Below are 14,753 nucleotides of genomic sequence, written 5' to 3'. Positions count from 1 at the left end.
TGTTACTTCAAAGTACGGATGTCTACCTTGAAGGTTGTAATTGTTGGACTCTGAAATCAACACCCAGAGGACTGAGGAAGCCTAGACAGACTGAGATACATGCAGACAGAATCTGAAGACCTGGCCAATACACCAATCTTCCACATACAGATAAAGCTATATTCCAACCCTCGAAATGTGAACTGGAAATGGCACCTTAACTCCACTTTCGAGAAAGAACTCTTACAGATGCTGTGTAGAACGTGTTCGTGAAGCAACATAACATCTTTGTCCTGCAAGGCAGATAATTTATTTATATTGACCATATCATTGACTTTTGCCAGAGGGGTCCAATTGATTGTTTTTCAGTACTTTACTTGGTCAGACCAAAGTGAGGACAAGATGCGTGAGTTGGTGATACCTTTCCCAGTGCGGAAAGAAAGGGAGCGCCAGAACAGTCTCCCGGCTCCATCCCCGCCACTGTCATTCCCAATCACCTCCTACTCCATCCAGACTTCTAAGAAGTTTCCCTTTTTCCACTTCAAAAAATGCAGATACGAAGCGGAGAACGCCTTCTTCTGTAACCTGAAGCTGGTGGACTTCAACATCATTGACACGTTGGGGGTCGGAGGTTTCGGACGCGTGGAGCTGGTAGGATGTTTAAATAAAGTATGTATTGTCTATAATGTCTCTCTCTCTCTCTCTGTCTCTCTCTCTCTCTCCCTCCCTTTCTCTCTTTGTATGCTGTTACACTTCCAATGTCTTGTCCTACAGTGTCAACTGGGTCGACTGAATAGACACGGTTGCTCATCGATAATAATGTTACTTTTTCCACGATGGTAAAACTGCTAGGATGTTCTGAAGGGTAAACACGATTACTGCCAATGATTTAATTTCAAGGGAACGTCATTCGGTGCAGACACCTTGTTGAATCTATCGAAGGCCTGATTTGTGGAGCTCTACATTTCCAGACCGTGCCTGAGGCACATGTCCTATTTCATTTTAAACCATTGGCAGGGAATAAAGAGGGAAGTTTGAATGTAATTGAGTGATATCAGATAACATAGGAAGGACCAGTGGGTCTTCTTGTTCTATAATGGAGCAGTCTCAGCCAGCTCAGGTCCAGAATGTCTATTCAAAGTAACTTTCCACTATAAGGGCAGAATAGGTAATGGAGCCCTGCCTTGTGACCCACGCAGGATGGCATTTATTGGGATGACTCATGTACTGGAGGCAGCTCTGCAGGGTAGTCACTAGCTGGCACAGCCACAAAGTCATAAATTCTGATTGTAAACCCAACTCTAACCTTATGCCTAACTCTAACCTTAAATTAAGACCAAAAAGCACATTTTATTTTTATGCATTTTTACAATTCAGACAATTTTGACTTTGCAGCTTGCACATTAGTGGAAATCGCTCAGGTCTGCCTCCAGAACAAGAATCATCCCAATAAATGCCAATCTGCATGACCCAAAGTGTCACATAGCAAATGAGTTCTCAGAAACATTCCAACTTCATCCTGCTTGAATATGTAGTATAGGCATAATATATTTGTGATGTTTACTAACACCAAATGTGGGCCAAGACATCAATTATGTCTAGTTATAACATTGATTGGCTTATAATTAAGCAATAAGCCCCGAGGAGGTGTGGTATCTGGCCAATATACCATGGCTGTCAGACAATCAGCAATCAGGGCTCGAACCACCCAGTTTATAATTACACACAAATTATATTATATATATTAACATATTTTGAATGCAATGCGCAATCATCATTTTGTCAGTAAAAATGTAAATAAACTTAAACAGCTGACACAGCCACAGTAATAAAATCAGATTTTAAACCATACACATGAAAGCATGTAAACAGACAGAGAAAAGTTGAGAGGGAGAGATCAGGTGAGCGCTAGCATGGCGCAATGTGGACCAGCGGGGTCTCAGAGAGTTAAGGCAAAGGAAAAGCCCAGCTTTTCCTAAAGAGGAATCCCCTGCCCTATTTTAGGCAATGCGGCAACCTCAGTAAAATCAAGTGGCCTTTCTCCTGCCCCCAGGCATCGTGTTCACTGCCCTGGGATTGAATGACAGCCCGGGTATTGAATGATCTCGGACATGTAGGTGCTCCCTGAGATACGCAATGTGAAGAATGTCTGTTCCCGGTTAAACTATTTCCAAGTCGTCAGGCGTCACGAATAGACCCATGACGCATCTGCTATTACTGGGCCCCTATAGAACAAGTGTTAAAATGGCTGAACTAAGACTTGCTCTTCACAGCAAGTACTTGTTTACAACGCAGATGTTGTTCAATTTGCTTTTAGTGGTCGTTGACCTTGAGATGCTCAATTACCTTGCATCGTCTGTGTCCTTCTACAGGTGCAGCTCAAAAGTGATGAGATCAAAACATTTGCGATGAAGATCCTGAAGAAGAGGCACATCGTGGACACGCGGCAACAGGAGCACATCCGCTCCGAGAAGCAGATCATGCAGGAGGCCCACTCGGACTTCATTGTCAGGTCACTATAGATACAGTCAGATACTAGCTAGATGTAGAGAGGTTGCGCAATCTCAGCCAGGTATCTCTCCTGGTATCTTTACACATAGACTGCTTCATTATCAGTGGTGGAAAAAGTACTCAATTGTTATACTTGAGTAAAAGTAAAGATACCTTAATAGAAAATTACTAAAGTAAAAGTGAAAGTCACCCTGTAAAATACAACTTGAGTAAAAGTATAAAAGTATTTGGTTTTAAATATACTTAATTGTCAAAAGTAAATGGAATTGTTAAAATGTGCTTAAGTATCGAAAGTAAAAGTATAAATAGTTTCAAATTCCTGATATTAAGCAAACCAGATGGCCCAATTTTAGATGTTTTTTTTGTTGGGCACACTCCAACCCTCAGACATAATTTACAAGCAAAGAATTTGTGTTTAGTAAGTCCGCCAGATCAGAGGCAGTAGGGATGAGCAGGGATGTTCTCTTGATACGTGTGTGAATTGGACCATTTTCCTGTCCTGCTAAGCATTCAAAATGTAATGAGTACTTTTGAGTGTCAGGGAAAATGTATGTAATAAAAAGTACATGCAGTGAAGTAAAAGTTGCCAAAAATATAAATAGGAAAGTACAGATAACCCCCCAATACTTAAGAAGTACTTTAAAGTATGTTACTTAGTACTTTACACCATTGTTCATTATCCTCAAGAAAAGGATGTCATTTACAGTTTACACGTTTTTTATTTTACACATTCTTCATGTTTCAGGCTATATAGGACATTCAAAGATGCCAAGTATCTCTACATGTTGATGGAGGCTTGCCTTGGGGGAGAGCTCTGGACCATACTTAGGGACAGGTATGGAAAATAAAACTCACTTTCAAATGACACCATGTCGCCTTGCTTTCCCCCTGGCCCCATCACTTTAATATGTATGAACACTGTTTTCATCATTGCAGAGGTTCATTTGAAGACTCCACCACGCGGTTCTACACAGCCTGTGTGGTGGAGGCCTTCGCTTACCTGCATTCCAAAGGGATCATCTACCGAGATCTCAAACCCGAGAACCTCATCCTGGATCACAGAGGCTATGCCAAGCTGGTGAGTGGACAGAGCCACAAAGTCCCGAAGACACCTCCACACCTGCAGTATAAGAATATGGCTCAAGACCCAAAGGACGTGCTGGAAAGGGTGTCCATTCAATGGATCTCATTGGCTCTTCTGTCTTTTCACAGGTGGACTTTGGCTTTGCCAAGAAGATTGGGTTTGGGAAGAAGACATGGACTTTCTGCGGGACCCCGGAGTACGTGGCACCTGAGATCATCCTGAACAAGGGGCATGACATCTCCGCTGACTACTGGTCGTTGGGGATCCTCATGTACGAACTCCTGACTGGAAGGTAAGGAGGACGATTGTGGATATGGCTGTCCATAGGTTATCTTATTGTATATCTTCTATAGAATAGGTGCCTGGGATCAGAAGGAATGCCTGCACTGTCTCCCATACCTGTGACCACCTATTTGTTTTTAAATGAATGCTCCTGTTTCTTTTTCAGCCCGCCATTTTCAGGGCCAGATCCAATGAAGACATATAATATTATCCTGAGAGGAATCGACATGATTGAATTTCCAAAGAAGATCACCAAAAATGCTGCCAATTTGATAAAGAAACTATGCAGGGACAATCCTTCGGAAAGACTTGGAAACTTGAAAAATGGAGTCAAAGATATCCAAAAGCACAAGTAAGTCAAGTAAGCTAATGGCCATGATTGCACTGCAGACCAAAAAAACAACAGCTAAGATAACAGTTTTTTTTTCTGTTTGAATCTCAGATGGTTTGAAGGCTTTAACTGGGAGGGGTTGAGGAAAGGAACCCTGACTCCTCCAATCATCCCTGATGTAAGTCAAAATATGCATAGTTTTAAAATAGCAGGCCAGTGTAGGCTTAATTTTCAATATTATAGCATGACATGCCATTAATCCAGCCCCTCCTCCTCTTCTCCATCAGGTCTCGTCGTCAACTGACACAAGCAACTTTGACAGTTTCCCAGAGGACAACGATGACCCTCCTCCAGATGACATGTCTGGCTGGGACACAGATTTTTAAATCCTTGTGTAGTAGCCTCTCTGGCCACTCCCCCTTTCCTGGGGAAGCCCTTCAAGGGTTTGGCTGCAGAGCACAGATAGACAGACAGACAGTTGATGATGCTGTGAACCGACAGTGACAGTGAAGGGGGCAGTCGTACCGCTCTGGGTCACCGAGATGCCTTCGCCGATGTTGCTCCACTCTCCTCTGAGGTGACATTGGGACTAATGGTCTAGCTGACAGAAGTCCCCTTCAGTCTCCCAACATCACCATCAACCATGGATCGCCTCATGGAGAGTTTTTTGTTGTTGTCACATATTTGTATATTTAGGTTTATGTTGTGGCTGTTAGCACTTACCAGTGTTTTCAGTGATTACTTGTGATACTGAGTCGAGTGGGACTGAGAGGGAGATTCCAGCTGTCTGTTGTAGCGTCTTCAGGACCACGATTCCAACAGGGGAGTTGACACTCTTCTAAACGCTTGTCATCAATAATCAAAAAGTTATTTTTTACAAGTTCCTTTGTATCATATTACACTTACGATGACAGCACATAAAGATTATATATTGTGTATAATGCGTACTGTATTCCATTCGAAAACGCACACAAGCATACACACAATTGAACACGTGTAATTACACCGTTTATAGCAAAGTTGTTTGATTGATAAAACTATTTTGCCAAATTGAGTTGCAAGGACATATTTGACTTTCAGTGTATTACCATTTAGTTATTTATTATTAAGTAAAGGGATGATCGAGCCATCGAGTGGAGAAACAGCCAAGAACATTGTTTGCCACTAGAGGGCAAATTGGTACTGATACAAAAACAGGCTTACCAGAGGGACACAGGAGGTGATGTCAAACACTGGGAATTTTGGGCGATAGCAAGTGGACTTTGATACATGGCAAAATACAGTCAGTCTGTCATATAGAGATTATTCTACAATTCACATGATTCATTTCCCATCAACATGAACCTTTACAATATGATAATTTCTAAATGAATGACAAGATGACTGCCATTCTACAGGCCCCAAATACATTATCATAATTTCAAATGTTTATACTGACTTTGAAAAAACTATGAATATTATTTATTGTAGGACCAGAAGTAAATATTTCTGTAAGTAAATATGTAGTGCTGATATTTTTGTGATATGTATATAAGTAGAATATACTTATGAAAATCATCATTTAATTTGAATATTTGTGTTTGAATGTTTTGTCAAGTGAAATATCGTGACATATTTCCTCAAACTTGAATTATCTTTTCATGTTATCGCCATCATCCACTGAATGACTGTGAAGTCTGACTGTGAAGTCGCTCACCCCAGTACTGAGCATCATTACATGGCTTGTTGGCATTATTGAAAGTGCCTTAACTCGATGGCATCCAAAATATATCTTCAATATTTGTTTTAATGCTGCATGACAAGGTCAGACAACTTAAACTGTCGTCGTTATTTGGCTCGTTGCTTTTTTATAGTCCAGCTATTTGTATGCCTTTTTTCTTACAATAAAATGTTACTTTCAATCAATATGAATGGAGATGCTGCTTTTTTTATTTGGTGAAGCTGTTCTCTGGCTACTCCCTGATCTTTACTGGTCTTTTGTACTGGGCCTGTAACTACAAGGCAGCGCATTTGAGCGAATTACATGATAAGTAAACTGTTATTACTTCGTCTGATGGTCACTCTTTCTCACCACGGGAGGGAGCTTTCTGAACACCTGACCCTCCGGGCGATAGATAGCCTTATTATCTTGCTAAACTAGGAAGTGAATTGTCTGCCGCTTTATTATTTCAATCCAACATAAACTGATTGTATGTTTATTTAACACTTTAGGGAGGGTCTATTGTAGGATGAATGGATTAGGCCGCAACCAGGCATTTCAAAACAGGATTACCTGGCATCCAACCAAATGAATTGGCTGAGTACAATGTCTGGTAAAACCCGCTAAAAGCCGAGCAAACGGACTGTTTGTAAAAACGCCATGGCTGCTGTAGTCTGATTAAGGCATGGGGGTTCAGGGCTGTTTGATCTGTCCTCATCAAAGGGGCCTTTACACAAGCTTCATTTTACACCACTGTAGGCTTTGGATGTACAATTAAAACAAAGCCTACAGACCAAAGAATTGGGATGAAGGCGGCCAATTCACGTTTAATGAAGTGTATAGCCTAACTAACCTCTGTCAACAACATCAAAGCCCTTTATTAGGAAGGCTTTCCCAAAGTATTTGGCAGACGTGCACTTTGAAACTGTTAAATCGTATTTTGTTCCTGCATACTTCTCTCAAGGAGCTGGTTCAGTTATTTAGGCTATGGTTCAGATTTGGAAAATATTTTAATCACTTTAAAATATAACTGTTCTTTTTTTGTATTTTATTCAGAAATGATGCAATTCCCTATAGTCTTTTAAATATTTATTCATTTTCCACTTTTTAAACTTCTCAAATTAGATGTTTTGGGTTTGTATTTCTATTTTATAGGCTAACCTTTTTTTATATACCCTTTTCTAAACCACTATTCCTGATTTAAGACCCGACATGTTTTTCCAACCAGACAGACTGTCTTTCATAACCTGATATTAAGCAATAGTTAGAATTCTCTCTAGAATTATTACAATAATTATTGATTTAAACTTTTGATTGTCAAATAGCTGTCATAGACCTATTGGTTAGCAGGCCTATGCCTCTACTTTCTCAGTATTGTTGGAATTGGCACAACAGACTACATCAACACAAGAGGTGCTTTAGAGGTTAGGCTTTATCTTTATCTGAGGGGAAGGGAATACTTGTGTGTCTAATTGTTTTACAGGCTACAGATTAAGGTTCAGAGAGACCGATGTGAATTCTTTATCGCGGGGTGCTAATCATCAACTCATATTTTTTAAGCAGTTAGCCTGAATGGTAATTTATTCGGTAAACTTTTCACTCTGAGATTTGCATATATCCCTTTGATCCTCGCCGCCTTGTTTAATCAAGTGCATTTCAAAGTTCTCTCCTTACAATTACCGATCAAATGCTGTTCATAATGGGGAGAAAATGTCTTGAATAATCACCCAATGCGTCGTCTGTGGTCAACGAAAGCAACTATAGTTATAAAGTTAGAACTGATTTATAAACAGTAGGCTAGGTTTACAACGAAAAACGATGTACCATTCACCCCGTTAGTATTTTCATCCTATCGAAATATTTGACTAGAAGTACAAGTGGCACCTTTGTGGGATAAAAGAGGCTGCACATTTCTCAATAAATGTTGATAAACTGCCAAAAATGATGAGTAAAATGTAGGCCTATCCTATTCCATCGTTTATACATTGTAGCTGCGTCTTGGTGATATGCCTATTTATATTATCTCGCTTCAAATGCTGGTAACGTGTCCAAGAAAAGAATGTGTCGGTGTCTGTTTGATGTCATCTCGCGAAGAGTCATTGATAATTGGACACAAACATTGCGAGACGTTTTGGATTAGGATTCCCGGCCAATGGGTGGGTAGCTTTACTTGCTGTGGGATGCGTCATGAGCTCGAACCCTTTGAAATGTCATCCACTCCTTTGTTACACATAGCTGGGGGCGGGAATGCAAACAACTCCACATGTATAAATCGCACATCAGGAATCATCGGATTACAGAGGTAGCCCTACTCCGCTTTACTAGTGCGCTCCTACCTGCCCTCGATCTATATAGGCTACTATTGCTTATTGAAATTGGAACCATTTCTCCCCAAAATAACCATTTCTACAATGACAATTATCCTGCCATTCGTTTTTTCCGCTGCCTTTTACATGATGGTCGGATACTTTCATTCTGCATGCGCTGGATCAGTGTTTCTCAACTCAAATGCCATCAAGAACATACCTGGAGTGGCGGGTCCGAGTCACCCCGTCAGCGCAAACCCTGACGAATTTACATTTGACAGCGGGACCCAAAACCTGGCAATTGATACCGTACAGGTAAGCTCAGCATCCCATAAATCATAAGACTGGGCAATTTTATATTGATCAAAGTAGCCTATCCATTGTGTTTAATTTGGAGGTTTTAAAATGGACCGTAGTTTCCCTCATAGTTACATTGAGCAGTTTACCATCAGCAATATACATAGCCTACTATTTAAATTGGCAAGTATTCTAAAAAGTTGAATTCATAAAATGAATCATCTGACTTTCTTCTTTCAGTCTTTGAGTTGCTCTGCCGATGAGGAGTGCGGTGACCATGGTTTCTGCTTGGAGTCCCGAGGTGCCTGTCTCCCATGCAAGAAGCGCAGGAAGCGCTGTATCCGGGACGCTGTGTGCTGCCCTGGCAACCAGTGCAGTAATGGTGATTTGCCGACAAGTCCCAACACGTTCATGTTAAATTACACAATCTAATATGTTTTATCGTGCATTTAGAATATGTTGTCTAATGCCATTCCTCACTGCTTTGATCTTTTGAAGAGAAGTGTAGTTGAATTTGAGTAATTCTACACACTCTTTGGAAGGAGCTAGTGTAATTTCAAGCACATCATCTCGTTTGATCTTCTTGTTTTCTTCCTAGGCCTGTGTTTGCCCAGCAATCCTGAGATCCTTCAGCACATCGGAATGCCAATCTTCAATACACACGAGGAGAACTCTACAGTGGAACTGCACTCCAAGTTGCCCACACAAGATCTTTCACAAACCCCAAAAGGTATGTAACGAATGAGCTATGAAATGTACTATTGAAAATGGACTCAGGGCGATCGATGTCTTGTTATAAACAAAGCCTACAATATACTCATGTAACTTATTTCTTCAGGTCTGGAAGGTGAGAACTGCCTGAGGTCTTCGGATTGCACAGAGGGACTTTGCTGTGCGCGCCATTTCTGGTCCAAGATCTGCAAGCCAGTGGTGCAAGAAGGTCAGGTCTGCACCAAACACCAAAGGAAAGGCACACACGGCTTGGAGATATTTCAACGGTGTGACTGTGGAGACGGTTTGTCCTGCAGAACACAGAGAGGGGAGCACAACAGCAAGGCATCTCGAAGTCTGCACACTTGCCAAAGACATTGAATCAACGAACTGTCAGCAGCAATCCACGGATTTCCGTAGCTTTTCGGAAATTCAAAAACTAAAGGACGGGTGTGATTTCCGACAAGCGAAGTGGAGAGGAAGGAGTTTTCTATTGGGACTGTTTTTGTGTGGTTTTTCAGATTTTGTTCTTCAAAAATGACAAGAGTAGTTGTGATTGTTTCTCTATGGAACTTGAGATAGGATTATTACAGTAAATTACTGTATTGTACATAACATATAGATAGATGATGGCACTTAATTATTTTTAGTCACAACTATTCGAAGAAGGTGCTCTATTTACATGAATCAACTCTGATTTATACGAGTTTATATAGATTCTGATATAAATGTCTATATTTTTTATTTGAAATAAAGAGTGTGACGATATTTAACCGTCTTACGAAATAATTTGCACATTACTGCATGTAATAATTCACTTGTTTAGAGAACTACCAAGGGAAAGGGGAAATGAATTGATGCCGTCAAAGGAGTCATATTGGCTGTTCAATTAGTCCGACCAATTCCAAACATGACCTATTTATTACAAGGTATACAACCGTTATAACTATTGATGTACACTGCTTCAGTTCTAAAACATCCTGACCGGTTGCATCACCGCCTGGTATGACAACTGCTCGGCATCTGACTGTAAGGCGCTACAGAGGGTAGTGCGAACGGCCCAGTACATCACTGGTGCCAAGCTTCCTGCCATCCAGGACCTATACAATAGGTGGTGTCAGAGAAAGACCATAAAATTGTCAGAGACTCCAGTCACCCAGGTTATAGACTGTTTTCTCTGCTACCGCACGACACCGGTGCCGGAGCACCAAGTCTAGGACCAAAAGGCTCCTTAACAGCTTCTATCCCCAAGCCATAAGACTGCTGAACAATTATTCAAATTTACATTGACCCCCCTCCCTTTTGTACACTGCTGCTACTCGCTGTTTGTTTGCTACCTATGCATAGTCACTTCACCCCCACCTACATGTACAGATTACCTCAACTAGCCTGTACCCGCGCACACTGACTCGGTACCGGTACCCCCTGTATATAGCCTTGTTATTGTTATTCTTATTGTGTTACTTTTTATTATTACTTTTTATTTTAGTCTACTTGGTAAATATTTTCTTCTTCTTGAACTGCACTGTTGGTTACGGGCTTGTAAGTCAGCATTTAACGGTAACGTCTACACTTGTTGTAGTCGGCGCATGTGAAAAATAAAGTTTGATTTGATTTCAAAACTCCACTTATTATGGTAATATCCTATTAGGCTATAAGAATCACTGTGATTACTTCCCTCTATTGCAGCAATCCTAACCTGAAACATCTACCGCTGATTTAATGTGATGCACAGTGTAGGTAGGACCTTTCCCTCTGTTACTGCCGCCATCCATATGGCTGTTTTACGGTGACTTATAGGGGAGCTAGTGGCTCACCACACTCCCTCTGACCTGTTAATCCTGAGCAGAAGAACCATAGGGTCTAACTAAAATATCATCATTCAATTATGAAAAACCTTGTAAGTCCATTATGCCATACTTTTTTTAATATATATATATTTTTTTAATTTATTGAAAACTCTCCTCAATGTACTCTGAGCATTTCATGACTCTAGGACCAGCTAAACATATTCAGCATAGTTTCTGAAATTTCATAATTGTATATTCGTTAATGGGCAAGAAAATTGTCATTTTTTTCAATTTCCTGAAAAGTTCATATTTAGAGATCAGTTTTCATCAGACAGCGACGATATAGAGGCATGATGGTAACTCCCAGTTTACTCAGATAACAAAGTGAACTCCGATGTTGAACTCTGAACTTGTATGGAGGTATGAATGCTGCGTGGCGATAGTGTCGTCATGCTTGTCCCAGATCGTGCTTAAGGGCTTTTAAGTAAGCATTTCACAGTAAAGTCTACACTTGTTGTATTCGGCGCATGTGACAAATAAAGTTTGATTGGATTTGAGATCACTAGCGTACCGTGGGTACAATAACAAATGAATTGAATTAATCTGCTTCTACAACAAATGAATGTAATTCGAAAGGGAAGCAATGTATCAAACGGACACACTTCTGTATCCCCAATACATCCCCAGTGCACAAACATCCCATCACTTTAAAGTCCTTTTTCTTTCTGGACGCAGCGTTCAACTTCCTTTGCGTTCCCCCGGCTTAACGAGAAACTGAAGAGTTCGTCTTTACGTCAAGCTGTCAAGCGAGACAAAGCAGTGGGGGTAGACATTTCAAAGCACGGGATATACCGTTTTCAGTTGTCCTCTACCCATACATGTGCTTCCCCCAGCTTTCTTTTGGCGGCGGGGTGGACCCGAAACATATGTGGATGGAATCTCAGTACAATGGCGAGGAGGAAACCGAAAGCGACCAACTAGACATAGAGCTAATTATTTGAGGAAAAGAGTGGATATCTTTAAAACTCCAAAGCAAGGATCGTGCTTTTTTATCTACACCCTTAAAGGGAAAGGGTACTCTTTTAATTAAGTACAGGTTTCTGCCTGGTACTCATTCATTAATAATCAGCCAACATTCGGTGTAGAATAATGGATCCCCTCTTTGCTGTCCGATACAATAAAACAGCAATTCACCTCTACTGAACAGGGCAGTGTGAATGTTTTACAGAGTACCTCAAAGCCCCCTCATCTTTGAAGTTGTGAGTAGTTGTGTAACTAGAGACTTGCAAACAAACAGAGTTAGAAAAACTCAAACACATTCATGTGAAATGGGCATTGTGTTTGGTCAAGTATGTGCTAATAAACACACACGTTCGAACCTGCGTGTTTTGTTGATCTGGATGTAGAGGTCAAGACTATTTGTCCTGTATACTGTGTACTGTGTGTTTTTTTCTTCATTAAGGGCTCTGTTCAATCCGCATCGCGGAAGTTCAGCTTTACAGCGGGTTTGAAATGTAAAGGCAACGTTCCCACTTTAGCGGAGACTGTGTTCACTGTGAACGCCGCATGTGTTGGCTTAAGCAGAAATTACCTTTACATTTCTATCGCGTGGAATCCGTCACGCTTCAGCTTTAAAGATTGAATAGAGCCCTACATTTTGGTGTCATTATGTTATTCATATATTTAAGCAATTTGACTCTGCTCAAAATGTAAATGTAGGCTTTAAAATTAATTTGAGAAAAAGAAAAGAGAACCAATCAGAAGATCGTCATAATGTTAAATCACAAAGCTGATTTTGGATCTGTGATCGCACACACAGGCAACTGTAATACAGATCTTTAAACATCTACGAAACATAACGATAACCATCAGCAGAGTCCACCTGCTAACCGATAACCCTTCTTCCTGATGAAACCTTTGGTCTTCTTCTAATGTTTTTAATGTTGAACTGGATCCCACATCTCTTTAAGTGAGCCCCGCAGTCTATAATTACTCCAGTTGGTTGCACCCAAAGCAGCTGTAAAATAGATATTAGGGTCAGAGTTTACTCTAATACTGTATATTCATATCTGAATGAGGATGTTGGTGGGCTGTTATTTTCTAAGAACTGTAAGTAAACAGAAGTGGATGTAATATAACCGACTGCATGAATAGGGACGTCACCGTGGATCTCTTTCATTTAAACGATGAAGATAATAACTGGTGAGGCGAGGAAGGGAGATTGTTGCCCACAACCTGTGGATGCACTGCTATCTATGGCCCTCTGATGTCGGCATCAAAGGACTAACGATGCTGGTTTGATGGGAAAACAGGATACAGGTGATTAGTAATTAAACCTGCCCTTCCGCCTCCCCACTGCCCATTAGTGTGGGTGACAATAATTATGTTATCCTTCCTGTGAACACTACAGTGCAGATCTGGAGGCTATAACCTTATTGGACAAGGAGTGGCACAACAACTTCCTCTTGACTCTCCTTGATATGACCGAATCGGATCTACCAATAAATGTGCCCTGACATGTCTTAAGAAGATGCAAATTAACTGTGGTGACTTCCAGGAGTTGTCACTTCTACAAGTCTTTGGTTTTGCTCGAACAAGATTTTGGTTGTGTGACTTCACAACGTAAGCATCATGTAAGAAGTTGATAAGTATGATAAAAAAAAGCATGATTTTGACACCTACAGTACACTATTAGAAAAAAAGGGGTCCAAAAGGGGGTTTCGGCTGTTCCCATAGGAAAAACATTTTTGGATCCAGGCAGAACCCTTTTTGGTTCCTTGTAGAATGCTCTGCTGGAATGGTTTTACATGGAACCCGAAAGGGTTTTACCTGGAACCAAAGGGGTTCTACCTGGAACCAAAAAGGTTCTTCAAAGCGTACTCCTATGGGGACAGCCGAATAACCATGTTAGGTTTTAGATAGCACCTTTTTTTCTAAGAGTGTACAATAAGTTCATACCAATTTTAATTGTTTTGTTTTTTGGGGGGTCAGTGACACAGCAAAAGCTGTTTCTTAGCACTAAGATAGATGACCCAGTACTAGCGGCTGTACTTTTTACTAGCAGCCTGACTGCCATGTTTGAATATTACAGACGTGAAATTCCAACAGTAATGATGTCAGGCGTCACGCATAGGAGCTCACAGAGAAGCGAACTTCTAAAGAGCAGGCGCTTGTCTGGTGGGTCAGTACACAAACAGAAAGGAATAGTCAAACACCTCTAACGTCACAGGTTTACCCAAAGACTTACAGGTCAGACTCTGACCGTCAGAGACATAAAGGATTTAGGTGAAAAATCTGTTTATGTGCCCTTGAGCAAGGCACTTAACCCTAATTGCTCCTGTAAATTGCTCTGGATTAGAACGTCTGCTTAATGACTAACATGTAAATGTACATCTTCAAGTAAAAGCTAGCTGAAGGCATTACCTTAAGCATCAGTATCTATTGCAATTTATATGGAGTAATGATTGTGTTCATTACCAAGACATTGCTCACAAGACGGTTTACCACATTGCCTGGGACCTGCAGATGCACCGTATACTGAACAAATATATAAATGCAACGTGCAACAATTTCATTTTTTTTTACTGAGTTACAGTTCATATAAGGAAATGTATCAATTGAAATAAATTCATTAGGCATTAATCTATGGATTTCACCTGACTGGATAGGGGCGCAGCCATGGGAAAGCCTGGGAGGGCATAGGCCAACCCACTGGAGAGCCAGGCCCAGCCAATTGGAATGAGTTTTTCTCCACAAAAGGGCT

At 40.8% G+C, this 14,753-nt stretch overlaps 2 protein-coding genes across 5 annotated transcripts in view; both read left to right on the top strand.

Annotated features, from left to right (window-relative positions):
• Positions 1-6,092, top strand: part of LOC110491369 (cGMP-dependent protein kinase 1) — a 187,088-nt gene extending 180,996 nt beyond the window's left edge. For 2 of the 4 annotated variants that reach the window (XM_021564758.3, XM_021564756.3), the window contains exons 10-17: positions 534-630; positions 2,352-2,491; positions 3,236-3,325; positions 3,427-3,568; positions 3,703-3,866; positions 4,023-4,208; positions 4,299-4,365; positions 4,475-6,092. In XM_021564758.3, coding sequence (XP_021420433.1) covers positions 534-630; positions 2,352-2,491; positions 3,236-3,325; positions 3,427-3,568; positions 3,703-3,866; positions 4,023-4,208; positions 4,299-4,365; positions 4,475-4,573 — 985 coding nt within the window. In that variant the 3' untranslated portion in view covers positions 4,574-6,092. Of the gene's footprint in view, positions 1-533; positions 649-2,351; positions 2,492-3,235; positions 3,326-3,426; positions 3,569-3,702; positions 3,867-4,022; positions 4,209-4,298; positions 4,366-4,474 lie in introns of all 4 variants that reach the window. The other 2 variants (XM_021564757.3, XM_021564754.3) reach the window with 1 other exon arrangement.
• A 2,010-nt stretch (positions 6,093-8,102) lies between these two features.
• On the top strand, positions 8,103-9,968 carry LOC110491368 (dickkopf-related protein 1). Its single transcript, XM_021564753.3, has 4 exons — positions 8,103-8,507; positions 8,730-8,871; positions 9,088-9,219; positions 9,328-9,968. Exons 1-4 carry the CDS (start codon positions 8,298-8,300, stop codon positions 9,579-9,581), a joined length of 738 nt encoding a protein of 245 aa, XP_021420428.2. The 5' UTR covers positions 8,103-8,297; the 3' UTR covers positions 9,582-9,968.
• The last annotated feature ends 4,785 nt before the right edge of the window (positions 9,969-14,753 follow it).

The sequence above is a fragment of the Oncorhynchus mykiss genome, chromosome 16, assembly GCF_057628025.1.
Source record: "Oncorhynchus mykiss isolate SJ-2025 chromosome 16, ASM5762802v1, whole genome shotgun sequence".
Taxonomy (NCBI): domain Eukaryota; kingdom Metazoa; phylum Chordata; class Actinopteri; order Salmoniformes; family Salmonidae; genus Oncorhynchus; species Oncorhynchus mykiss.
Note: the sequence above shows the minus strand (reverse complement) of the source record. Positions and strands in the feature narration are given on the sequence as shown.